Source organism: Coregonus clupeaformis, unplaced genomic scaffold (assembly GCF_020615455.1).
Source record: "Coregonus clupeaformis isolate EN_2021a unplaced genomic scaffold, ASM2061545v1 scaf2172, whole genome shotgun sequence".
Taxonomy (NCBI): Eukaryota; Metazoa; Chordata; class Actinopteri; order Salmoniformes; family Salmonidae; genus Coregonus; species Coregonus clupeaformis.
Genome location: NW_025535626.1, coordinates 50,926 through 77,103, shown reverse-complemented (window position 1 = coordinate 77,103; position 26,178 = coordinate 50,926). Strand labels below are relative to the sequence as shown.

General features: G+C 46.5%; 1 protein-coding gene across 5 annotated transcripts; it reads left to right on the top strand.

Moving 5' to 3' along the window:
- The first annotated feature begins 239 nt into the window (after window positions 1–239).
- LOC121563432 lies at window positions 240–24,462 on the top strand. Of its 5 annotated transcripts, none has more exons than XM_045219238.1 (13): window positions 240–1,386; window positions 1,648–1,856; window positions 2,199–2,286; window positions 2,714–3,777; window positions 4,140–4,499; window positions 4,659–4,731; window positions 4,920–5,268; window positions 5,569–5,681; window positions 6,288–6,423; window positions 6,751–6,828; window positions 8,620–9,080; window positions 9,324–9,425; window positions 9,751–10,268. In XM_045219238.1, exons 1-4 carry the CDS (start codon window positions 261–263, stop codon window positions 2,896–2,898), a joined length of 1,608 nt encoding a protein of 535 aa, XP_045075173.1. In that variant the 5' UTR covers window positions 240–260; the 3' UTR covers window positions 2,899–3,777; window positions 4,140–4,499; window positions 4,659–4,731; window positions 4,920–5,268; window positions 5,569–5,681; window positions 6,288–6,423; window positions 6,751–6,828; window positions 8,620–9,080; window positions 9,324–9,425; window positions 9,751–10,268. The 5 variants fall into 5 exon arrangements, with proteins under 5 accessions (XP_045075173.1, XP_045075170.1, XP_045075169.1 ...); XM_045219235.1 differs by having other exon boundaries at window positions 1,603–1,856; window positions 8,620–8,761; XM_045219234.1 differs by having other exon boundaries at window positions 1,603–1,856; window positions 8,620–8,853.
- The last annotated feature ends 1,716 nt before the right edge of the window (window positions 24,463–26,178 follow it).

Genomic DNA, 26,178 nt, shown 5'->3' with positions numbered 1-26,178 from the left:
CCAAACACATTGTGAGTGAGACCATTCTCAGAGCTGCTAGCAAAGCCAGCCATTCTTTGCTATGCATGCCTAGCACCACCTTCTCACACCATGCGGTTTCTACAGCCGAAGATATAGTAAATATTATCATGCAAGACCTTGAAAGTGTATCCCAGTACACTGTGGATGACGCAGACTCCTTCCCACTAGAAGAGAAAAAGCTGGAGTCCCAGCTCAAACCCAGAGTTGTCTTTGACAACTTATTGAATGCTGCTCAAACCATGTACCACAGAGTAAAGGATAGACTGAACATCTTTTTCTCTTTTCCACCGGTGTCAGTCACCACAGCCAAATATGTGCTGGACTCCACCCCTGTGGAGACACTCAGACGTTCTAAGTCCGCTGACACTGCTCTTGTTGAGGACAGGAGCCGCCCTCCGTCTGTGAGAAGTGAGAAGCCTTTGTCAAAAGTCTGTTTGGCTAAAAGGTCTAAAGCCCTTGTGTCTTCGAGTGGCTCTTCAACAGACCACCATGTAATTGACACATGCAGTGAGGATTTCACTCTGCCCACCAGGAGTATGTCAGTTGTGAGCAACAACAGTTTGAAGAGAGCCTCTCCTCTCCACGGCAGTGGATTGAGTGAAAGTTGCAAACCTCTTGTGGCTCTAAAAGACGTAACAGTGGCAGTCAGCCAAGAAGGCTTTAGCAAAACTGCAAAGAAGACGCTCAGCTTGATCCTAAATGTGATCAAGTGTAGAGTGGCCAACTCTGAGAGTTCATCTGTTGGGCAGATTGCAAGTGAGGAGTGTCTGATGGCCACTAACATGTTAGACTCTGTACTGGAGAGCCTTGACCAGTTGTCAGACATGAGTGCTGCCGATGAGATCACAAGGACAGAATCCCATTCCTCTATCGCAATGGATGAGAAAGGTTCACGGTCAACGCTTGTGAGCCAACAAGAAATAAACATATCTGACACCAATATCATAGTGAAAACTATAATGGACACAATCAAGACGGACGACCCAGAGATGACTTCAGCAGAAGAAAATCTGGATAGGCTCCTGTCAGTTGAAGCCCTTCAAGGTGCGTCTGGCAACCTGATTGCAAAGGTCCATGGTCTTATTCAGGAGATAACCATAAACCGCCAGCTTCAATCAATGGTTGGCCACAGAAGCCTCTCTCAACCAGCGCTGCCTAAACCAGCCCTGAGGAAGCTGTCAAAGGACGATGCCTCAGAGCTCATTTACAACTTTGCCCAGACTTCTGTTAGGAGACTCCTGGGGCAGTGTATGGGAAGGCCTATGCCACCATCGGCTGAAATGGTTTTGGATCAGGTCATCAAGTTGATGACAGACGTGGTGATGGACAGCCTGACTTATGTGTCCAAGTCTACAATGGAGGATGGTAAGTGAAAGGACCTATTTTCATCTGCATAGGACTTAATTGTAACATGATGCTCAATACATTGCGTTTTATGATGTGAAATTCACTGGTTGTGTCCAAAATGGCACCTTCTTCCATATTTAGTGCACTACTTTTGACCCTATGGGCCCTGGTCAAAAGTAGTGCACTATTTGGGATGCAGTGACTGACTTCAATGGCTGCATCCTCTTCTCCCAGTTATTGTACACAGGTCGGTCACACTAGCGTGCTCTTCTCACTCAGACACCAGCAATGCCACAAGTGACATCACTCATGGTGTTGTAGCTGACCTTAATGCTACTGAGGAATTCCCTGCCAGGAGCCTTAGCCCGGCTGATGTAAAGGCTGACGGCATGGCCCGTCTTCCCTCTGCCAGAGGGGAAGAGACTAAGAAGAACAGGAAGTGGCGTTTCCTACCGAAAATGCATTCGTTTCCAAAGATCATGATTAAGGTAGGGTGCTCTGTGTTTTGAGATTACCTCTGTAAGGCAGGGCTGAAATTTACCCTACAGATTCACTACACCCCTATTGTCTCTCAGCATTAGAACAAAACTGTTGTCATTTTCTTTAGGAGGTTGAGTGAGGACGCTGTAATGCAATCCTAATACACATGGGAGAGAGTCAATGGCTATGTCCCAAATGGCACCCTATTCCCTATATAGTGCACTACTTTTTACCAGAGCTCTCTGGGCCCTTGCCAAAAGTAGTGCCTTACGTAGCGAATAGGGTGCCTTTTGGGATGCACACTCTGTATTTTACACAGGCTCAGTTGTCCTGATGTGTTTTGTCAACAGCTGTTCAAGACAAAAGGGGAACCGAAGAGACACCCTGAACTGGATGCGCTGCCTACCAAACGTCTCAGAGAGACTCATATTTCACAGGGTAAGTGATAAGCATCGATAATGTCATATTGATGTATCACCCTATGACAAGCTTGTTAAAACAGTGACAACAGATACAGGCAGACCGACGGACAGACATGCAGACAGACAGGCAGACTGACAGGCAGACGGACGGGCAGACAGACAGACAGGCAGACAGAAAGACAGGCAAACAGGCAGACAGACAGACAGACAGGCAGACGGACAGGCAGACAGACAGACAGACAGACAGACAGAGCAGGCAGACGGACAGACAGGCAGACAGACAGACTGACAGGCAGACGGACAGGCAGACAGACAGACAGGCAGACAGAAAGACAGGCAAACAGGCAGACAGACGGACAGGCAGCACCAGACTGGCAGACTGGCAGACGGACAGACACAAACACACACATTCATTTTCTGATTATGAAATGTTCTTATGACAGATGCTGAGTGTGAGGTTCCAGAGTTTCCATCCACTTCCCCACCCAAAGAGGACCTGACAACCACACCAGCCCCTGCTCCCCAGGAGTCCCAGTCCCGTAAACGCCCACTCATAGTCAGGGTGTTACACGCTCTCTCCAGAGCCATCTCCAAACCATTCAGAGGAGCTTCTGGGAAGAAGAATTAGCCAAATGCCTGATTTTATTAATATGATATTTTAATCAGAGCCTTTATTTAATAAAACAATACTGCATTGATTTCTGTCTATAGTAGTCTTCATGTATGTGCAAGATAACGGTAAAGTACTTCAAACCACATAGTCAAAAGTATTCATAGTGAAGTACCGTTTATGATTATTGATTGTGGAAATACACATAATACAGAAAAGTTGTTGTCACATATAAAGACAGACATAAAGGAGAACTCTGTAGACCAGTCACATTCTCAAGCCATAACTAAATCCATGAATGGATCTCCTATAAGATGACAGGAGAACATTTGTAACACTTTCTATGAAGCCTATATCTATAATGCATACACTCAAGTCATTTACATTTTACATTTTAGTCATTTAGCAGAAGCTCTTATCCAGAGCGACTTACAGTTAGTGAGTGCATACATTTTTTTTTCATACTGTCATACACTCATAATGACTTAATTGAGTTAAGTGTTAAGTTAAGTGCAGTTATAAACACATAATGAGGGCTTATTATGTATTTCTTGCAATAAAATAGAAAAATGCTACTAGTTTATTAAATATTCATGACTGCTATTGCACGGCTCATGTCCACACTTCTGTACAATAGGGGGCAGTAATGCACCATAACGTTGGATGCCAACTGCCTATAAACCCCACTGAAGAAGAAAAAGCTACTCATGTAATGCATGCTGGAAAGCAGACAAAAACTAATGATTTGCAAGAGATCTAAACAAGATTTATAAGCTACTGAACAACAAGTCCAAGAAATCATTGCTAACCGCGTTTGCACTTTGAACAGATTTCTCGACAATAATAATGGAAGATGTGACTGGGGCTCAGCTCATTGCAGAGGCACTAAAAGCTCAGGTGAAGTGTGTGCAATATATATAAAACAGTGTTCTACTGTGTAACCGTGTTACTAATAATATATTAGTCGCTGATCATGTCCTTGGCAGTGAGAATGTAGCACTACGAGTTGTGAAAGTGTGCCATAGGTCATTGCACTGGTATAGCTAACTATTAATATTGTTGTAGAAAAACATTTAGATGTTTATGTGGAATAGTATATGTTAACACCCTTGTTGATGCATGCCAATGTGTGTGTCAATGCAAAGAAAATCTAAACTACATTGTAACAATTCATATACAATTCAGTATGAAAATGCTAAATGACTAAAAATGTAAAAAAAAAAGGTAAATATACTGTATCTACATGTAACTCTCTACAGAATGTAGAATATATGTTTGGAATAGTTGGTGTTCCAGTCATTGAAGTAGCTATGGCAGCTCAATCCTCAGGAATAAGCCACCTTTTTATTACTAAACCAGCTCTCCCCAAATCATGTGATATTAACTACCCGTACATAGACTACAGGAGCGTGTAGTGTGTGAGGGTCAGTTTCATAGCTTTTTTGCATTGCTAATTATGTCTGCCTGTCTGTCTGATCCTTTGTGTGTCTGTCTGCCTGTCTTCCTGTCTGTCCCTCTGTCTGTCTGTTCCTCTCCAGTCCAGGTGCGTGTCTGGTTGTGTCTGGACCGGGACTCATCCATGCACTTGGTGGAATGGCCAACGCTAACATGAACTGCTGGTATGCTAGAACTCCACAAACAGAAGACCCTACTACTCATGTTCAGTGGTCCTTTCAAAAGAAGGGATGCTATCCGCACACTGCAAAAAATGATCTGAGGACTCCAAACTATCTCAGATTGTCAGTTGATGTCATTGTGTGATACCTCTCTCTCTGTAGGCCTGTGATTGTTATTGGAGGCTCCTCCGATCAAAACCAAGAGACCACTGGGGCGTTTCAAGAGTTTCCACAGGTACCGATTCAACCATGATATTTCTGACTTTTGAACATTAGGGGGTTGTTTCCCAGGACACAGATTAAGCCTAGTCATGGCCTAAAAAGCAAACTCAATAGAGAATCTCTGTCTGGGAAACTGGCCCTAGCAGTTGAATTGCTGAAAGAGGAAATCATGTGTTATTTGTGGTCCTCTTTCTCTGTCAGGTGAAGGCATGCAGATTGTACAGTAAGTTCTCTGCTAGGTCTAGCAGTCTGGATATGATCTCCTCAGTGGTAGAGAAGGTATACAGTCTACTCTGACTCCCTCTGTGTAGTCCTCTTCATATCATTTGGTATCACCTGCAATTGTCTGTTTTCTGACCTCTAATTTTCCAGCTTAGCAAGGTACCTTAACTGCTTCATAAGAGCACAGCACAGCCTTAATTGATCTGAATGGAAGGGTGTTTGGTCTGTCTAAGGCAGCACGCACTAGCATGTATGGACGTCCAGGTGCTGTATACGTAGACATATTTGGGGACATGGTCAATGCTAAATTGGACAGGAGCAGAGCCAGGTTAGTGGCCATCACTGTCTTTCATCCATTTAAAAATGTCTACTAATGTGTTACTGTTGAATATGTATACCTCTGAATTCACATCACTGTAGTCATTTTTATTTTATCTTGTTATACCTTTTAACGTCTGAAGTGAACCAGAAATTAAATTACTTAGAAAATATAGCACTATATCAAAATATTCTCATCAGAGAATAGCAATAAGCCTCGATAGACCTTCATGGTTTATTTACATATGCAATAAAGTTGCTAGGTAACATGTTTAATGTTTGACCTATTATTTATTATTTCCTTTGTCAGAGAGGTGCCCTGTAGTCCACCTCCTCCTGTGAGTATGGCTGACCATATGGCGATCACAGAAGCACTGGCGGTCCTGAAAGGAGCCAAACGGCCTTTACTCATCATTGGCAAAGGTAGGCATTGCTTTTTTAATAGCCAGATAATCTGGGGGAAACAGAACTAAAATCTTGCATAATTGCGTCAGATACTTGGATAAGGTCTGGGGAGATGCTAAGAGAAAGGTACTAACGCCACTTGCGAACTCTCCACCCCCCTAAACGGAAACTCTCTGCAAGGTTCCGGCAAGTTTATGGGCCAAATGTCCCCTCCCGTTCTGAAATTGAAAAGATGCGAGCACCTGCGAAATCGGGATTTGTCCAAATGATTAGTGGTGAAAAATCAGCGTACCGGAACAAAGTTGTCACATCCCAGTCTGTTGACAGACGCTACTTCCAGTTATGTTACGTGCGTCTGTCCAAGAGAGATCAATAGCCAGCTGAGACGCACTGTAACACATATAGCACTGTACCACGGTTCAGTTGAAAACTGGGCCACGTTCAGTCGACAAATGTTGTTGACATGATTTCTCATTCTACCTGTCCGAGAGGCACGTTCGTTCTACATGCTATATTTCTATCTGAACGTTGCACAACGTTTTGCTCAGCTGAATGCATCCCAGTTGTGAAGGCCAGTCTGTTGAAATCCGTGTGGCAGTGCCCTCTGTCTGTGTCCCTCTGCAGGTGCAGCCCATTGAAGAGCAGAGGGGGCTCTGAAGGAGCTGGTGGAGGGGTGTGACCTGCCCTTCCTGCCCACCCCCATGGGTAAAGGGGTGCTGCCTGACGATCACCCCAACTGTGTTGCTGCTGCCCGCTCCAGGTCAGCCTCTCCTTCTCTCAGCTGGCATCATATTCATGTACAGACCATTGACTGTATAAGTAGGACCAAGAATTTCCCTGACCATTTGAACGGACCAGGAAACTCCTGAAATCCCTATCTATAACTAGTCTCTCCTGGCCAGGTCATGTCAATGTAAACTGGTGTCAATCAAACAACTACACTACTCCTATAACTAGCCTCTTTTCATTACATTTTGTTTTGTCCCTGCTCTCCTCCTCCTCTCTTCCTATCCTCCTCCTCCTCTCTTCCTATCCTCCTCCTCCTCTTCCTATCCTCCTGGTTCTATGGTCTTGGTGGGGACTGCAGAGCTCTGCTCCAGTCTGATGTTGTGGTCCTACTTGGTGCCAGACTCAACTGGATCCTGCACTTTGGCCTTCCCCCCAGGTTTGACACCCAAGTAAAGGTCATCCAGCTAGGTCAAAGGTCACCAGTAGGGTTTCTTTTTTTTCCTTATTTTTTTGGGATTTTAGATTTTCTGCTTATTCCGTTATGATTTTTGGAATCTTCCAACAGGGATTTCTGGGAATTTTGGGAAAGTAACTGTAACTTTGCAACCCTAGTCACAGGTCATTTCATAGTGAACTACATTTCATTGTAACCAGGTATAAAGGTATTTGACTCAGTCTATTGGATTTAGTCTATCAATTATATAGCTTCTCTATAAGTCTTTGTGGTCTCTCCAAATAATGTCATGGCTGTCTTAATGCTGTACAGTACATCTATATTTAAGCAATAAGGCCCGAGGGGGTGTGGTATATGGCCAATATACCACGTCTAGGGGCTGTTCTTAAGCACGATGCAAAGCGGAGTGCCTCGATACAGCCCTTAGCCGTGGTATATTGGCCCTATACCACAAACCCCAGAGGTGCCTTATTGCTATTATAAACTGGTTACCAACGTAATTCGAACAGTCAAAATACATTTCAAATCAAATCAAATCAAATTTTATTGGCCACATGCGCCGAAATACAACAGCTGCAGACATTACAGTGAAATGCTTACTTACAGCCCTTAACCAACAGTGCATTTATTTTTAACAAAAAAGTACAAATAAAACAACAACAAAAAAAGTGTTGAGAGAAAAAAAGAGCAGAAGTAAAATAAAATAACAGTAGGGAGGCTATATATACAGGGGGGTACCGGTGCAGAGTCAATGTGCGGGGGCACCGGCTAGTTGAGGTAGTTGAAATAATATGTACACGTGGGTAGAGTTAAAGTGACTATGCATAAATAATTAACAGAGTAGCAGCAGCGTAAAAGGATGGGGTGGGGGGGAGTGCAAATAGTCCGGGTAGCCATTATTAGCTGTTCAGGAGTCTTAAGGCTTGGGGGTAGAAGCTGTTGAGAAGTCTTTTGGACCTCGACTTGGCACTCCGGTACCGCTTGCCGTGCGGTAGCAGAGAGAACAGTCTATGACTAGGGTGGCTGGAGTCTTTGCCTTCCTCTGACACCGCCTGGTATAGAGGTCCTGGATGGCAGGAAACTTGGCCCCAGTGATGTACTGGGCCGTAAGCACTACCCTCTGTAGTGCCTTGCGGTCGGAGGCCAAGCAGTTGCCATGCCAGGCGGTGATGCAACCAGTCAGGATGCTCTCGATGGTGCAGCTGTATAATTTTTTGAGGATCTGAGGACCCATGCCAAATCTTTTCAATCTCCTGAGAGGGAATAGGCTTTGTCGTGCCCTCTTCACGACTGTCTTGGTGTATTTGGACCATGATAGTTCGTTGGTGATGTGGACACCAAGGAACTTGAAGCTCTCAACCTGTTCCACTACAGCCCTGTCGATGAGAATGGGGGCGTGCTCAGTCCTCTTTTTTTTCCTGTAGTCCACAATCATCTCCTTTGTCTTGGTCACGTTGAGGGAGAGGTTGTTATCCTGGCACCACACGGCCAGGTCTCTGACCTCCTCCCTCAACGTGACCCATGTTATACGGTCAGATATACCACAGCTTTCAGACAATCAGCATTCAGGGCTCGAGTCACCCGGTTTATAAAAGGGAACGTGTGTGTGTCAGCCTTAGCATTATGTGGTGGTGCCTGGTTATTTCTGTTGTGTTTAGCTTGAGGTTTGGCCACTCCTCCAGCTGCTGTTACATGTGTCACGCACGGCGCTCTTCCTGTCGTGTCGTTGCTGGTATGTTGTAGTAACGTTCAACATACGTTATTTATGTCAAGGTCAATGTCAAGGTTGATCTGTGTGCTGAGGAGATGGGGAACAACGTGCAACCTGCTGCTGCTCTCCTGTGGGACATCATTACTATTGTCAAGCCTGTAACACAACTCAGTCCTGGGGGACATCAGTGCTATTGTCAAGCAGGTAACACAACTCAGTCCTGGGGGACATCAATACTATTGTCAAGCCTGTAACACAACTCAGTCCTGGGGGACATCAGTGCTATTGTCAAGCAGGTAACACAACTCAGTCCTGGGGGACATCAATACTATTGTCAAGCAGGTAACACAACTCAGTCTTGGGGGACATCAATACTATTGTCAAGCAGGTAACACAACTCAGTCCTGGGGGAAATCAGTGCTATTGTCAAGCAGGTAACACAACACAGGCATCTAATATCTGCCCTATATCTGCATATTCTTTTTTAAAGAAACAAGCATTGATTGTCCTGCAGCACAGCAATGTGAGTTATATGGATATATGGATTATAATGAATGGACATTTATGTAAGGGTTGATAGGGAAAATGATGTCTGACATTTCTAAGAGTACAAACTTCAGAAGCCTTTTTAAACCTCAAATACACTACACGTTTTAAATGTCCTGCATTGCAGGAAAGTTCTCCTGCAACAAGGTGATCAAATTAAGATCCTACATCTGTACTTGATTCAGTTTGTTTAGTTTCTACTCCTCATCTTTACGTTCAGCTCCTGGAGTACGTTCATAAAGATGGCTGGAGGTATCCAGCTGATTCAGAATGGTGGACCACGTTGAAAGAGAAGATGGTTGCTATGACAAAGGTGACAAAGGTGTGTTGGTGTGTCCGTCTGTGACCTGTGATCTGTGACCTAAGCATGTTAGATTCTGCCTGTGTGTCTGTATTACTGACTCTTTGTTATCTGTGAAATAACTTGACTTAAATCCAACAGGTAGAATACATTATGGTACAGATGTAGTATTGCTCTTTCATTAATTATGTACAATTATTGCTCTTAAATCCAAAGGTAGAAGACATTATGGTACAGATGTATTCTGAGTCTTGTCATAGGCATGTATGATCCCGTCCGGTCAGGTCCAACAACTTTGCTGTTTGGGTACCTACCACCCCTGATTTGATTGTGTTTCTCTCTCCAGGCGTTAGCTCTACAGTCGACAACACCCATGAACTACTACCAAGTGTTCCACCACATCTCCCAGCTGCTGCCCCACGACTGTGTCATCGTGAGTGAGGGGGCCAACACCATGGACATCGGGCGCACCATGTTGAACAACTACCTTCCTCGACACAGGCAAGGCATGCCGCCTCACACAGAGATCAAAGGTCAAATCCGCCAAGTATCCTGTGCCTTTGCCCTGAAGACAAGTAGGAATGAGTTGGGATCTGTTGATAGTTCTGCCTGAGAAGACTTCTCAATGGAGTGCTGCCTGACAGGCTGACTGGATGACTTCTCAATGTAGTGCTGCCTGCCACGCTGACTGGATGACTTCTCAATGTAGTGCTGCCTGACAGGCTGACTAAATTACTTCTCAATGTAGTGCTGCCTGACAGGCTGACTAAATTACTTCTCAATGTAGTGCTGCCTGACAGGCTGACTAAATTACTTCTCAATGTAGTGCTGCCTGACAGGCTGACTAAATTACTTCTCAATGTAGTGCTGCCTGACAGGCTGACTGGATGACTTCTCAGTGGCAGTGCTGCCTAGCTGACTATATTACTTCTCATGTAGTGCTGCCTGACAGGCTGACTAAATTACTTCTCAATGGAGTGCTGCCTGACAGGCTGACTAGATGGCCTAGTTACAGTACGTAGCCTAGTTGCTGTACGTAGCCTAGTTGCTGTATGTAGCCTAGTTGCAGTATGTAGCCTAGTTGCAGGACGTAGCCTAGTTGCAGTACGTAGCCTAGTTGCAGTATGTAGCCTAGTTGCAGGATGTAGCCTAGTTGCAGTATGTAGCCTAGTTGCAGTATGTAGCCTAGTTGCAGTACGTAGCCTAGTTGCAGTACGTAGCCTAGTTGCAGTATGTAGCCTAGTTGCAGTATGTAGCCTAGTTGCAGTATGTAGCCTAGTTGCAGTATGTAGCCTAGTTGCAGTATGTAGCCTAGTTGCAGTATGTAGCCTAGTTGCAGTATGTAGCCTAGTTGCAGGATGTAGCCTAGTTGCAGTATGTAGCCTAGTTGCAGTATGTAGCCTAGTTGCAGGATGTAGCCTAGTTGCAGTATGTAGCCTAGTTGCAGTACGTAGCCTAGTTGCAGTATGTAGCCTAGTTGCAGTATGTAGCCTAGTTGCAGTACGTAGCCTAGTTGCTGTACGTAGCCTAGTTGCAGTACGTAGCCTAGTTGCTGTATGTAGCCTAGTTGCTGTATGTAGCCTAGTTGCTGTATGTAGCCTAGTTGCAGTATGTAGCCTAGTTGCAGTATGTAGCCTAGTTGCAGTATGTAGCCTAGTTGCAGTATGTAGCCTAGTTGCAGTATGTAGCCTAGTTGCAGTATGTAGCCTAGTTGCTGTATGTAGCCTAGTTGCAGTATGTAGCCTAGTTGCTGTATGTAGCCTAGTTGCAGTACGTAGCCTAGTTGCTGTATGTAGCCTAGTTGCAGTACGTAGCCTAGTTGCAGGATGTAGCCTAGTTGCAGTATGTAGCCTAGTTGCAGGATGTAGCCTAGTTGCAGTATGTAGCCTAGTTGCAGGATGTAGCCTAGTTGCAGTATGTAGCCTAGTTGCAGGATGTAGCCTAGTTGCAGGATGTAGCCTAGTTGCAGGATGTAGCCTAGTTGCAGGATGTAGCCTAGTTGCAGTATGTAGCCTAGTTGCAGTATGTAGCCTAGTTGCAGTACGTAGCCTAGTTGCAGTATGTAGCCTAGTTGCAGTACGTAGCCTAGTTGCAGTATGTAGCCTAGTTGCAGTATGTAGCCTAGTTGCAGGATGTAGCCTAGTTGCAGGATGTAGCCTAGTTGCAGTATGTAGCCTAGTTGCAGTATGTAGCCTAGTTGCAGGATGTAGCCTAGTTGCAGTATGTAGCCTAGTTGCAGGATGTAGCCTAGTTGCAGTATGTAGCCTAGTTGCAGGATGTAGCCTAGTTGCTGTATGTAGCCTAGTTGCAGGATGTAGCCTAGTTGCAGGATGTAGCCCTAGTTGCTGTATCGTAGCCTAGTTGCAGTACGTAGCCTAGTTGCTGTATGTAGCCTAGTTGATGTATGTAGCCTATTTGCTGTATGTAGCCTAGTTGATGTATGTAGCCTAGTTGCAGTACGTAGCCTAGTTGCAGTACGTAGCCTAGTTGCTGTATGTAGCCTAGTTGCAGGATACGTAGCCTAGTTGCTGTACGTAGCCCTAGTTGCTGTATGTAGCCTAGTTGCAGTATGTAGCCTAGTTGCAGGATGTAGCCTAGTTGCTGTATGTAGCCTAGTTGCAGTGCGTAGCCTAGTTGCAGTACGTAGCCTAGTTGCAGTGCGTAGCCTAGTTGCAGTACGTAGCCTAGTTGCTGTATGTAGCCTAGTTGCTGTATGTAGCCTAGTTGCTGTATGTAGCCTAGTTGCAGGATGTAGCCTAGTTGCTGGATGTAGCCCTAGTTGCTGGATGTAGCCTAGTTGCAGTACGTAGCCTAGTTGCTGGATGTAGCCTAGTTGCGTGCATGTAGCCTAGTTGCAGGACGTAGCCTAGTTGCAGGATGTAGCCTAGTTGCAGTACGTAGCCTAGTTGCAGTACGTAGCCTAGTTGCAGTATGTAGCCTAGTTGCAGTATGTAGCCTAGTTGCTGTATGTAGCCTAGTTGCAGTACGTAGCCTAGTTGCAGTACGTAGCCTAGTTGCTGTATGTAGCCTAGTTGCAGTACGTAGCCTAGTTGCAGTACGTAGCCTAGTTGCTGTATGTAGCCTAGTTGCAGTGCGTAGCCCTAGTTGCTGTATGTAGCCTAGTTGCAGTATGTAGCCTAGTTGCTGTACGTAGCCTAGTTGCAGTATGTAGCCTAGTTGCAGTATGTAGCCTAGTTGCAGTACGTAGCCTAGTTGCAGTACGTAGCCTAGTTGCAGTACGTAGCCTAGTTGCAGGATGTAGCCTAGTTGCAGTATGTAGCCTAGTTGCTGGATGTAGCCTAGTTGCAGGATGTAGCCTAGTTGCAGGATGTAGCCTAGTTGCAGTATGTAGCCTAGTTGCAGTATGTAGCCTAGTTGCTGTATGTAGCCTAGTTGCAGTATGTAGCCTAGTTGCTGTATGTAGCCTAGTTGCAGTATGTAGCCTAGTTGCAGTATGTAGCCTAGTTGCAGTATGTAGCCTAGTTGCAGTATGTAGCCTAGTTGCAGGATGTAGCCTAGTTGCAGTATGTAGCCTAGTTGCAGTACGTAGCCTAGTTGCAGGATGTAGCCTAGTTGCAGTATGTAGCCTAGTTGCAGGATGTAGCCTAGTTGCAGGATGTAGCCTAGTTGCAGGATGTAGCCTAGTTGCAGGATGTAGCCTAGTTGCTGGACGTAGCCTAGTTGCAGGACGTAGCCTAGTTGCAGGATGTAGCCTAGTTGCAGGATGTAGCCTAGTTGCAGGATGTAGCCTAGTTGCAGGACGTAGCCTAGTTGCAGGATGTAGCCTAGTTGCAGTATGTAGCCTAGTTGCAGTACGTAGCCTAGTTGCAGGATGTAGCCTAGTTGCAGTATGTAGCCTAGTTGCAGTACGTAGCCTAGTTGCAGGATGTAGCCTAGTTGCAGGATGTAGCCTAGTTGCAGGATGTAGCCTAGTTGCAGGATGTAGCCTAGTTGCAGTACGTAGCCTAGTTGCAGTACGTAGCCTAGTTGCAGTACGTAGCCTAGTTGCAGTACGTAGCCTAGTTGCAGTACGTAGCCTAGTTGCAGTACGTAGCCTAGTTGCAGTACGTAGCCTAGTTGCAGGATGTAGCCTAGTTGCAGTACGTAGCCTAGTTGCAGTATGTAGCCTAGTTGCAGGATGTAGCCTAGTTGCAGGATGTAGCCTAGTTGCAGTATGTAGCCTAGTTGCAGGACGTAGCCTAGTTGCTGGATGTAGCCTAGTTGCAGGACGTAGCCTAGTTGCAGGACGTAGCCTAGTTGCAGTACGTAGCCTAGTTGCAGTATGTAGCCTAGTTGCAGTACGTAGCCTAGTTGCAGTACGTAGCCTAGTTGCTGGACGTAGCCTAGTTGCTGTACGTAGCCTAGTTGCAGTACGTAGCCTAGTTGCAGTATGTAGCCTAGTTGCAGTATGTAGCCTAGTTGCAGGATGTAGCCTAGTTGCAGGATGTAGCCTAGTTGCAGGATGTAGCCTAGTTGCTGTATGTAGCCTAGTTGCAGTATGTAGCCTAGTTGCAGGATGTAGCCTAGTTGCTGTACGTAGCCTAGTTGCAGGATGTAGCCTAGTTGCAGTATGTAGCCTAGTTGCAGTATGTAGCCTAGTTGCAGGATGTAGCCTAGTTGCAGGACGTAGCCTAGTTGCAGTATGTAGCCTAGTTGCAGTACGTAGCCTAGTTGCAGGATGTAGCCTAGTTGCAGGATGTAGCCTAGTTGCAGGATGTAGCCTAGTTGCAGTACGTAGCCTAGTTGCAGTATGTAGCCTAGTTGCAGTATGTAGCCTAGTTGCAGGATGTAGCCTAGTTGCAGTATGTAGCCTAGTTGCAGTACGTAGCCTAGTTGCTGTATGTAGCCTAGTTGCAGGATGTAGCCTAGTTGCAGGATGTAGCCTAGTTGCAGGATGTAGCCTAGTTGCAGGATGTAGCCTAGTTGCAGGATGTAGCCTAGTTGCAGGATGTAGCCTAGTTGCAGTATGTAGCCTAGTTGCAGTATGTAGCCTAGTTGCAGTATGTAGCCTAGTTGCAGTAGTGGCCTAGTTGCAGTGCGTAGCCTAGTTGCAGGATGTAGCCTAGTTGCAGGATGTAGCCTAGTTGCAGTATGTAGCCTAGTTGCAGTACGTAGCCTGGTTGCAGTACGTAGCCTAGTTGCAGTACGTAGCCTAGTTGCAGTAAGTAGCCTCGGGCTGTGCGTCTTAGCCTGCGTGCCAGTCAGTGTAGCCTCAGCGCGGCAGTTGCAGTATGTAGCCTAGTTGCAGTACGTAGCCTAGTTGCAGGATGTAGCCTAGTTGCAGGATGTAGCCTAGTTGCAGGATGTAGCCTAGTTGCAGTACGTAGCCTAGTTGCAGGTAGCCTAGTTGCAGGATGTAGCCTAGTTGCAGGATGTAGCCTAGTTGCAGTATGTAGCCTAGTTGCAGTACGTAGCCTAGTTGCAGTAGGTAGCCTAGTTGCAGTATGTAGCCTAGTTGCAGTTGCCTAGTTGCTGTATGTAGCCTGGTTGCAGTATGTAGCCTGGTTGCTGTACGTAGCCTAGTTGCAGTATGTAGCCTAGTTGCGGATCATGTAGCCTAGTTGCAGTATGTAGCCTAGTTGCGGATGCAGCCTAGTTGCAGTATGTCTAGTTGCAGTATGTAGCCTAGTTGCAGGATGTAGCCTAGTTGCCGGATGTAGCCTAGTTGCGGGACGTAGCCTAGTTGCGGTATGTAGCTAGTTGCTGTTGTAGCCTAGTTGCGTATGTAGCCTAGTTGCAGTATGTAGCCTAGTTGCAGGATGTAGCCTAGTTGCCGGATGTAGCCTAGTTGCGGATGTAGCCTAGTTGCAGTACGAGCCTAGTTGCAGATGTAGCCTAGTTGCAGTGTAGCCTAGTTGCATGTAGCCTAGTTGCAGGATGTAGCCTAGTTGCAGTATCGTAGCCTAGTTGCGTACGTAGCCTAGTTGCAGTACGTAGCCTAGTTGCATGATGTAGCCTAGTTGCAGTATGTAGCCTAGTTGCAGATCGTAGCCTAGTTGCAGACGAGCCTAGTTGCAGACGCAGCCTAGTTGCAGTACGTAGCCTAGTTGCAGTACGTAGCCTAGTTGCAGTACGTAGCCTAGTTGCAGTATGTAGCCTAGTTGCAGTATGTAGCCTAGTTGCAGTACGTAGCCTAGTTGCAGTACGTAGCCTAGTTGCAGTACGTAGCCTAGTTGCAGTAGTAGCCCTAGTTGCAGTATGTAGCCTAGTTGCAGTATGTAGCCTAGTTGCAGGACGTAGCCTTGTTGCAGGATGTAGCCTAGTTGCAGTATGTAGCCCTAGTTGCTGTATGTAGCCTGGTTGCAGTATGTAGCCTTGTTGCTATGTGCCTAGTTGCAGTATGTAGCCTGTTGCTGTATGTACTGTTGTGTATTCCTGTTGCGTATGTCTAGTTGCGATGTAGCCTAGTTGCAGTATGTAGCCTGGTTGCTATGTAGCCTGTTGCGGTTGTAGCCTAGTTGCGATGTAGCCTAGTTGCAGGATTAGTGTTGCGGGATGTGTTTGCAGTATGTAGCCTAGTTGCTGTTTCCTTTGCATTCTAGTTGATCTAGCCTCGGTTGCTTTTCTTTCGTATGTAGCCTAGTTGCTGTATGTAGCCTAGTTGCGGATGTAGCCTAGTTGCAGTATGAGCCTAGTTCGATGTAGCCTAGTTGCGGGATGTAGCCTAGTTGAGGATTAGTCTAGTTGCAGTGCTAGCCTAGTTGCAGTATGTAGCCTGGTTCCAGTATGTAGCCTTTGCAGTATAGCCTAGTTGCAGGTGCTGGTTGCAGTATGTTCTAGTTGCAGTATGTCTTTCTATGTAGCCTAGTTGACTGTATGTATCCTGTTGCTGATCTACTATTGCTATGTATCTGTTGCTTTTCCTGTTGCAATGTATCCTAGTTGCAGGATTACCTTTGCTCGATTTAGTTGCGGATCTATTGTCCTGGTTGCAGGATTTCCTGTTGCAGATTAGCTAGTTGCATTTTGTTGCATATTATAGTTCTTGCTTAGTTGCAGGATTCTAGTTGCAATACTGTTGCAGTATTCCTAGTTGCATATTATGTTGGACCTCCTTTGGATGTAGCCTGGTTGCATTCTGGTTCATATTTTGCTTACTCTATTGCATATTAGCCTAGTTGCTTATGTCTGTTGCTTCCTAGCCTATTGCAGTACGTCCTTTGCTTGTAGCCTATTGCAATTATCCTTGGTTGTCCTATTGCATAGTTTTTATCCTTTTTTCGTCGCCTACTGGCGGGAGCTGTGCATGTGGATGAGGTGTCACACCTCATGTGGATTTGTTGATGCTTATGTAAGTAATTTCTTAAACAGTGAAAGTAATTAGCATATTCAATACTATTCGTCTATTTTATTTTTGATAAATTTGTTTATTGCATTAATTTTTTTGGGGTATTTGAATTTCACGATCGTCTCTAAGAGTGACCAAGTCGCAGCGTGTGAAACAAACATGACTTTAATAAGTTAAAATACAACCAAACAAAACACCACTCGTGAAGTCCACAGATACACTACTGAAAACAAAACCCCCCAACACCCGGGAAAAACATACAGTTTCAAATATGGCTCCCAATCAGACATTCCACATAATCTTACCTCTATTGTCACTCCCCACAAACCAAAAATACAACACATAGACAACCCAACCAGAAGAACACAACAAGCCACCCCTGGCTCAACACTACAAGTCCGGCAGCCAGAGCGTGACAAGTACCCCCCTAAGCGCGGACTGCACCCGCCTCAAAACCATCCAACAGGGAGGGCTGGTGCATTTCCTCCTCGGACGGCTCCGGCTCGTTACCACCACCCTTCCTCAATCCCCTCCCTCTCTACCTCTGATCTACTGCTCTTGTTTACTCCTGATCCGCGCACCCCTGGCGGCGCGTGGGAGGCGGGAGCGCACCACCCTGGCTACTCGCACCCTTGGCTTATGCGTGGGCCGACGAGACCTCACCAGGCTGCCGACTTCGCATCCCTTGGCTTGAGTGCGAGTGCGGGAATGGGCTGGATCAGGCTGGCGGCTCGCACCCTTGGCTTGGTGCGAGTGCTGGCGAGCTGCGACCAGGCTGGCGACTCGCACCCCTGGCTTGGTGCGATGCAGCGCGGGCTGGACCGGGCTGGCGACTCGCACCCCTGGCCCGTGCGGGGTAGCAGGGCCGCTGACCTACAACTTCGCACCCCTGTTGGTGCGAGTGGCAAACGGCTGACCGGCTGTACTCGCACCCCTGGCCCGTCGAGTAGCAGGGGGCCGGGCTGGACCAGGACTGGCTGACTCGCACCCCTGGCCTAGTGCGAGTGGCAGGAACTCAGGCCGGGTCGGGCCTGCCTCCGTAGGTTTTCCGAGTGGCAGAACGGCCCGACCTGGCGCGCTACACCGTGGGCTTGGTGCGTGGAGCAGGGACAGGCGGGCTGGGCTGGCGCCACTAGCCGGGTGCTGAGCAGGGACCGGCCGGGCTGGGCTGGCCCACACACGTGGCTTGGTGCGTGGAGCAGGGACGGCCCGGGCTGGGCTGTCGACCGCCCATGTGCGTGGAGCAGGAACAGGCCGGGCGGGGCTGGCGCGCTCACCGTGAGGCTTAAGTGCGTGGCGGAACAGGCCTGGCCGGCTGCTTCGAGCGCCCGCCGTGGGTTTAGTGCCAGTGGCAGGAACAGGCCGGACCGGACTGTGGAGGCGGATAGGAACTTAAAAGCCCCAACCCGTCCTGGCTGAATCCTACCTTCACACACTCTGTTTAGGCATCCCGGCTAGGCTGTGTACCCTCTACGACCGTACACTGAGCAGATATCCGGACCGCGGAGAGGCACTGAACCCGAGCGTTAGCGCCTCGTCCTGGCTGCATACTCGCCTCGACACGTGCGGGGTGCTCGCGACGTACAGGTCTTGCGGACCACTCCGTGGCACAGTCCGCTGCTCCCTCCGCAAACCTTCCCCGTCCCATGCTGCCCTGCCTGAGTGGGAAGTTGGTTCCCATCTCCATCCAGTCTCGCCAATCCTGCCTTCTGGCCCACCCCGGTGGCCTCCTCTCCAAATCCCCTGTGGCACCTCCTGCTGCCAGCCCCCATACCATGTCCCCCAATTTTTCTTTTGGGTTCCTCTCGTCCGTCCGACGATGGCCCTGCTGAGCCGTTGCTCCTCTCTCGCCAGGGCCTTAACCCTACCCCAAGGTCCCTTGCCCCCGAGCATGTCCTCCCAGGACCACAATTTGCCCACCTGGGCCACTCGCCAGCCTCTCTAACTCACCCTTCCTGGCCTTCCTCCCATGTCCAGTCTCCTTGCTCCCGGACACGCTGCTTGGTCCTTTTATGGTGGGTTTTTCTGTCACGATCGTCTGGGTAAAGAGTGGACCCAGGCGCAGCGTGTGAAACAAACATGACTTTAATAAGTTAAAAAGTACAACCAAACAAACACGACTTGTGAAGTCACAGTGACACTGACTGAAAACGGAACAAAAACCCACAACAGCCAAGGGAAAACATAAAGTTTAAATATGGCTCCCAATCAGAGACAACGAGCTCAACACTTTACAAAGTCCCGGAGCCAGAGCGTGACAAGAATGCACTAAATTACATTGTATTTTAGAGCTCTGTTGAGCCATGGAAGATTCTCAAATCCATAAGACGTGTTATGCTGGGGATTTTAGGTTGTGGGTAGAGGGAGGGGTGTCGCTTCCATTTACACCAATTGCAGTCAGCTCCTGGGAGTAGAGCGTTTGTTGTCCTGAGTTTGCAATCACTGGGAGGGGGTAGGTTGTTTTTCCACCTGACCAGGGTATCCCACCTCTGTCTTTTGATGTACCATGATCCACAGTACTCGGCTGATAATGGGACACCTCCGAGTCAGCTTAGTGACCTTGTTAAGCAGATTGGTTCAGAGATAGGATAATCTATCAGAGCGAGTTTACTGCAGCCTGGGGTTTCAAGTCTTTCTCCTGCCCGTCCCCCTCACTAACCCCAGCAGTTTCCCCTGCCTGAGCAGTGTGGGTCAACCTTTATTGATGCAATCATTTTGGAAGTCAACCAAGCTGAATCTGGTTGTGAAGTCAGATGTTAGTGCTCCACCTCTTTTAGGGGTGATGGCTCAGATAAGTACTCTGTCCTGGAGTGGGAGGAGTTAATGGAAGTCTAGCCTAGAGAAGAGGGGTTACACTGGATCTGGGAATGTTGGGAGGTGATGTCTCAGGCTCATGGGGAGGCACGGGATGTGACCAAAGTCTGGAAGCGAACAACCTTGTTGTCACAGATGTTAAGGCGTTGTTCAGAGTGTTTTCAAGCAACACTTTGGGGATACTGTCTGCTCCAGGTATGCCATTAGCTTCGATTTCTATTCAATCAAACCATATGCTAATGAGGTCCAATAGATTTCTGGATTAGGCTTAACAAAGCTGCAGAGGCAGCCGAACAGTACCTTGTGAGTGAGGGCAGGACCTTACCCAATCAGTGCTCAGAGTTGGCAGTCATGTTTGTACGCAACTGTCCTGATAAAGAGTTGGCCCAAGTGTTCAAGAGCAAACCCATTCGTGACTGGACAGCCAGTGAGGTACAGGATCGGTTGGATGAACTGTTAAGGGAACGTAAAGCATGTAGAACACAACTTTCACAGCAGGTTGCTGCTGTTTTTGACTGCCCTCAGGAGGAGTGGGTCCTGTGAAAAGACCTAATGTGTCATCTTTTTCTCAATGTGGCCGTGAACCAGACCAGGCACCATCTGTATCTGAGGGTGGGACATTAAAGAAAGTTTTGACTTTGTTAGAGAAGGCTCTGGTCAGCAATACTCATTCTGTGAGTGGCGCAGTGGTCTAAGGCACTACATCGCAGTGCTAAGCTGTGCCACTAGAGATCCTGGTTCGAATGCAGGCTCTGTCGTAGCCGGCCGAGACCGGGAGACCCATGGGGCGGCGCACAATTGGACCAGCGTCGCCTAGGGTAGTGGAGGGAATGGCTGGCTCAGTTCGTAGAGCATGGTGTTTGCAACGCCAGGGTTGTGGGTTCGATTCCCACGGGGTATGAAAAAAAAGTAACGTATGCACTAACTGTAAGTCGCTCTGGATAAGAGTGTCTGCTAAATGACTTAAACATGTTAAATGTAGAGGGCCCCGTAAACAGTTCCACAAACGTCCAGCATGAGTGTGCTGTCTGTGGAATCACTAATCACTGGACCAAAGCTCACTGTCAGATGCACCAGCTGTGCGTCAAGTGCTTTTCTCCAGGCCACATGAGCTTTGACTGTAGTGAGGCTGGGCAGCGACAGAACCCTGGATGTGGACAGACTGGCAGGTCTCAGGAAAACTAGAAAGCCTCCGTTCTGAGGGAGGGCAATGTGGGGTATTCTTATTTTTCCTCCACTGATGATGATATCCAATCTGTTTATTCTTACTTTTGTGAGTTCTTACCCAAGAACAACACAGTCATTTTTCAGAACACAATCAGAATGACAGTTTGTTTTACCCCACTATGCTAGTACAGGATAAAGTTGAGCTGAAGGGGATGTTAGATAGTGGGTCCATGTCTACTACTCTGCGCGCAGATATTGTACCTGGGTCGAGGAGGCAGGAGTGGTAGAGGGGAACTTTCTAGCTCCTTCAGACATTATCCTGGTGGGTTGTGGTGGGAACAAACTAGCCCAGTGGGCATGTGTGACTTAAAAATTCAACTTTATGGCTTCTGTTATGTAGTCCCAGTGCTTATTGTTGATGGGCAGGTTGATGAATTCATTGTGGGCACTAATGTGTTGAAGTCTCTGATTAGACAGTTCAAATCAAATGACAGCTACTGGCGGGTGGCGGGTACACCAGGTTCCTCTAGCCAGTGTGATGTCAAATCTGGAGAGATGGAGAGGAGACTCCATCCCAGATAAAGTGGGCACCATTAAGTTGAAGAGAGCAGTAACGCTCCAACCCATGCGTGAGCATCTGGTGTGGGGCCGCCTACCCCCAAAGACAAAACTCTCTTTGGGCAGTACTGTTGTTGTCGAGCCCAGCACGTCTCGTTGTGTGAATCGACACATACTAGTGGGGGAGAGTAGTTACGCCTCTGTGGGGGATGGATGGCTTCCTGTGAAGATTGTGAATCCAACAACATCGCCAGTTACCCTGAGACGAAATGCTAAAGTGGCGGATGTGTACCCTTGCATTGCATTGGAGTATTTTAATGATGTCAAGCAGCAAGCAGCTCATCAGAATGTGGCAAAGGCTCAATGTGACAGATCACATGGCAGTCTGACAGCTAAGAGTTCAGTTGGTGGCAGTGTAGATAATGGCAACAGTACACTGAGGAATCTTGGACTTCAAGGCCTGTCTGTTGAGGAGTGTCCAGTTTCACAGTTCTGGAAAGATAAACTTGTCAACTTAATTGGGAAGTATGACACAGTGTTCTCTAGACATAGCCCCTAGATTGTGGCGAGGCAAAGGAGTTCTGCCTTCGCATACGGCTGACTGATGACCGCCCATTTCGATGACCTTATCGTAGGCTGTCTCCAGCTCATTACCAAAAACTCTGGGAAACACTGGATGATATGGAGGAAAAGGAAATCGTCAGAAAATCCAGCAGCGAGTATGCCTCACCATTGGTGCTGGTATGGAAAAAGAATGGGGACTTGCGCCTATGTACTGACTTCAGGTGGTTAAATGCCCGCACAGTAAAGGATGCTCATCCCCTGCCTCATCAGGCTGATGTACTGGCCGCGCTGGGAGGTAATGCCTTCTTCAGCACAATGGATTTGACGTCAGGGTATTACAACGTGCCCCTGCATGAAGAGGACAAGAAATACACTGCCTTTTCCTCCGAGTACAATCGGTTACCTCAGGGCCTCTGCAACAACCCGGCTACTTTTATGAGAATGATGCTGACCATCTTTGGTGACCAAAACGTTCTAAGTCTCCTTTGTTACTTGGATGATCTGATGGTTTTTGCTAAGACAGAGGAAGAGAGTCTGCAGAGACTTGAGATGGTTTTTCAGCGGTTGCAGGAGCACAACCTTAAACTGTCTCCGTCTCAAGTGCAAGTTTCTGAGGAGGTCTGTAAAAGGTTTTTGGGCCACATCATTTCTCAGGAGGAGTGTAGCCACGGACCCTGCTAAAGTTCAAACCATATTGAATGTGACTGAGAGTGAGATAATGGAAGCTGATGGTGTCACACTGTCTCCTATCAAAATAGGTTATTTCCTTGGTATGGTAGTATACTATCAGCACTACATTGAGAATTGTTCCATGGTTGCTAGGCCATTGTTTCAGCTAACTACAGGTCAGAAGAAGCCTAGGAGGCAAGGGTAGGAAGAGTGATGTATGCACTCATAATGATGTATGCACTCACTAACTGTAAGTCGCTCTGGATAACAGCGTCTGCTAAATGACTAAAAATGTAAAATAAAAATGATATCCAGTACATACAGTGGGGAGAACAGTATTTGATACACTGCCGATTTTGCAGGTTTTCCTACTTACAAAGCATGTAGAGGTCTGTAATTTTTATCATACGTACACTTCAACTGTGAGAGACGGAATGTAAAACAAAAATCCAGAAAATCACATTGTATGATTTTTTAAGTAATTAATTTGCATTTTATTGCATGACATAAGTATTTGATACATCAGAAAAGCAGAACTTATTATTTGGTACAGAAACCTTTGTTTGCAATTACAGAGATCATACGTTTCCTGTAGGTCTTGACCAGGTTTGCACACACTGCAGCAGGGATTTTGGCCCGCTCCTCCATACAGACCTTCTCCAGATCCTTCAGGTTTCGGGGCTGAGATCCCCAAAGCCTACAAGAATTCTGATAGTGAAACTCCACTCAGCTGGGATGGTGCTGTGCCTGATGTTGTTAACTTGGTTGAAGATGCTTTGTCAGTCTGGTCTGTGACAATCTACCAGGATTCTGATCAGTCGTCTGACACTACTAGTGTTGAGTCGGAAATTGAAAGTGTGCTGGCTCCGGATATGCTGATCTGTAGTACTCCCCCAACCTGAGGTTAGACCTTTGAGCACGGTTGGTGCTGTCCGTGACATTCCTGCTAGGTTTTTGGGTGAGGGTGTTCGGACTAGACTAGGTAGATTTATTAATCCAGTGAATAGGCTAATCCAAACTATGTCTACACAGGAAATGAAACAATTCTTGGTTTCTCAGTGACGGTAGGATATTGCCTACCTTTTCTTTGTTGTGTGTATGTGGTAATCTAAGTGGGTCTTAGAGTGATTTGTGGGTTTGTCTAATATTTTTTGACAATTAATGTAACTTTGTGTGTAGTTCATCAGCATAAAATGTATTTGGCATTTTTGTATAGGGTTGAATAAGGGATTAGCTACCTCTTATTTTTCCTAATCCTTAGATTATAGATGGATAGCTTTCCAGCTGATCGACATTTGTGGGTCTAGAATTAAGGGACTACACTGGGTTACTCTGTCGCCCTGTGGGTGTGAAATGTTTTTTTTCTTTCTTTGCTTTGTTACCTTCGAGGTAATGTGTTTTGTTTTGTGTTTATAATCTAGTGTAAAACAGTAGGGGTGAATGTAGTAGTGTGATGTTGTTCCCCTAGATTATGCACCAAGTTGCACACAAGGACAGTTCAACTAGGCCAGGTCAAGAGGGGATGTTAATAAGTTAATAATAATAATAATAATAATAATAATAATATTCAATGTGGTTTTTATTTAATTACAGCTGCATAGATAATGTATTTTTTGGTGTACAAACATTTTTATATATCTATATTGCAAATACACCTAATTGTAAAAGTTTTGTATATTTTGGTTTGGTCCATTGCGGGTTATCTGTATTTATGTACCCTGTTATTGTTCTCTTTGCCTGTCCTTCAACTAGCAAGGTATGTTGTCCTTGGCGCCGTAATTTGTCAATATAAAACTGTGGTAAAGTTACACAAAAGTTCTGTTACGCAACTATAGGTTTTGTTACAATGTGGACAATATAAAGATTTATGTTAACAATTTTCACCAAGCTCGCTAATTTGGGTACCTATTGTAACTCGGGAGTATTTGGGTCAGTGTTTGAGTGAGTTTCTATGTGCTCACGCAGGTGCCCGAGAGCTGTGGCTGCACCAAGGGCTAACCTATTGTGTGTTGTCTCTTCGTGTACAGGTATGTCTTTTATTTTGTCAGAATTATGTTGTATATCATTTTACTTGTATTGTATAGTGTGTTGTTAGGCACTGAATGTGTGCATGCAGCACCTGTTCTCTTTTGCCTGACCTTCAACTAGCAAGGTGCCCGAGAGCTGTGGCTGCACCAAGGGCTAACATCATTTTTTTTGTCTCTTCGTGTGCAGGTCGAATAAAAATTATCCAACCATCAGAATTCCAGTTGTGGCAGTGTCCTAATTAAAAGTACACAACGCAGAACGAACCACGCTACATATGCATAATGATGTAGTAAACAACATCGCTCTGCGTGGGAACTTTTGGTGGGGGGGAAGTAGCCTTTATAAGTCTCCATGGTGGGTAAAGACCATCACTTCGTTGTCTTGTTGGGAATAGTAATAATTTGTGACAGTACGCATTGTATTAGTCTAACGGTTGTTTTTTAATTTAGTTTCTCACATTAAACAGACATTTGAGAAGGATTTGAGAAGCGAATTGCTTGCAGTTGTACCTATGACACACAGACACACTAAAGCTGTACAGTGTAGTTAGAAAAGTCAATTTACATTATTTGCAGATGTGTTCCCTTTTATTTACAAATCGAAAAATGTAACATTTGAAATGAATGTGGCAGAATAGTTAAGCATAGAGTTCCTGTGGGAGTCTTCTCCTTCAGTCTTTTTGCCTCCTATGCCTCGTTTCCTATTAGATGGGATTTTCCCAATGCCAAGTTCACCTGAGACAGCCGCTATCCAGTGTCATGTGTTGCTGAATTACAGATCTCGCTATCCCAATGTCGCTGCTGTCCATGGTGCTGAAATATCCAATCTCGGCTATTTGCATAAATAGGACCATCCACACTTGACACCACACACACAAGTTAATGCTAATATCACACACACACTTTTGAACATTGCACAACTTGCAACAAGACACTGAAACAGCACTTAATTTCAAGTTTGTTTGTTTCTGAATAAAGATGCGAAGAATGAAATCAATGTGTGGAAGGAGATTGGACAATGTATAGGCATTCCCTATAGCTGTATTTGACTGGAGCATGATCAGATTGCTTTGTTTCAGCCAGAATGGAAATTTGGTCTGAGAAACTATGTCCATTATAGCATGACTATTTCAGACAGAATTCACTTCATATTGTCTGTAAAAATATAAATAAGAGCTAACTCTCTCTCCTCTGCTCTTGTCCTTCTAGACCTGTCTGCTGCCTTTGATACTGTGAACCATCAGATCCTCCCTCTCCACCCTCTCCGAGCTGGGCATCTCCGGCGCGGCTCACTCCTGGATTGCGTCCTACCTGACCGGTCGCTCCTACCAAGTGGCGTGGCGAAAGCTGTCTCCGCACCACGTGCTCTCACCACTGGTGTCCCCCAAGGCTCAGTTCTAGGCCCTCTCCTTTTCTCCCTATACACCAAGTCACTTGGCTCTGTCATATCCTCACATGGTCTCTCCTATCATTGCTACGCTGACGATACACAACTAATCTTCTCCTTTCCCCCTTCTGATAACCAGGTGGCGAATCGCATCTCTGCATGTCTGGCAGACATATCAGCATGGATGACGGATCACCACCTCAAGCTGAACCCTGGCAAGACGGAGCTGCTCTTCCTCCCCGGGAAGGACTGCCCGTTCCATGATCTCGCCATCACGGTTGACAACTCCGCTGTGTCCTC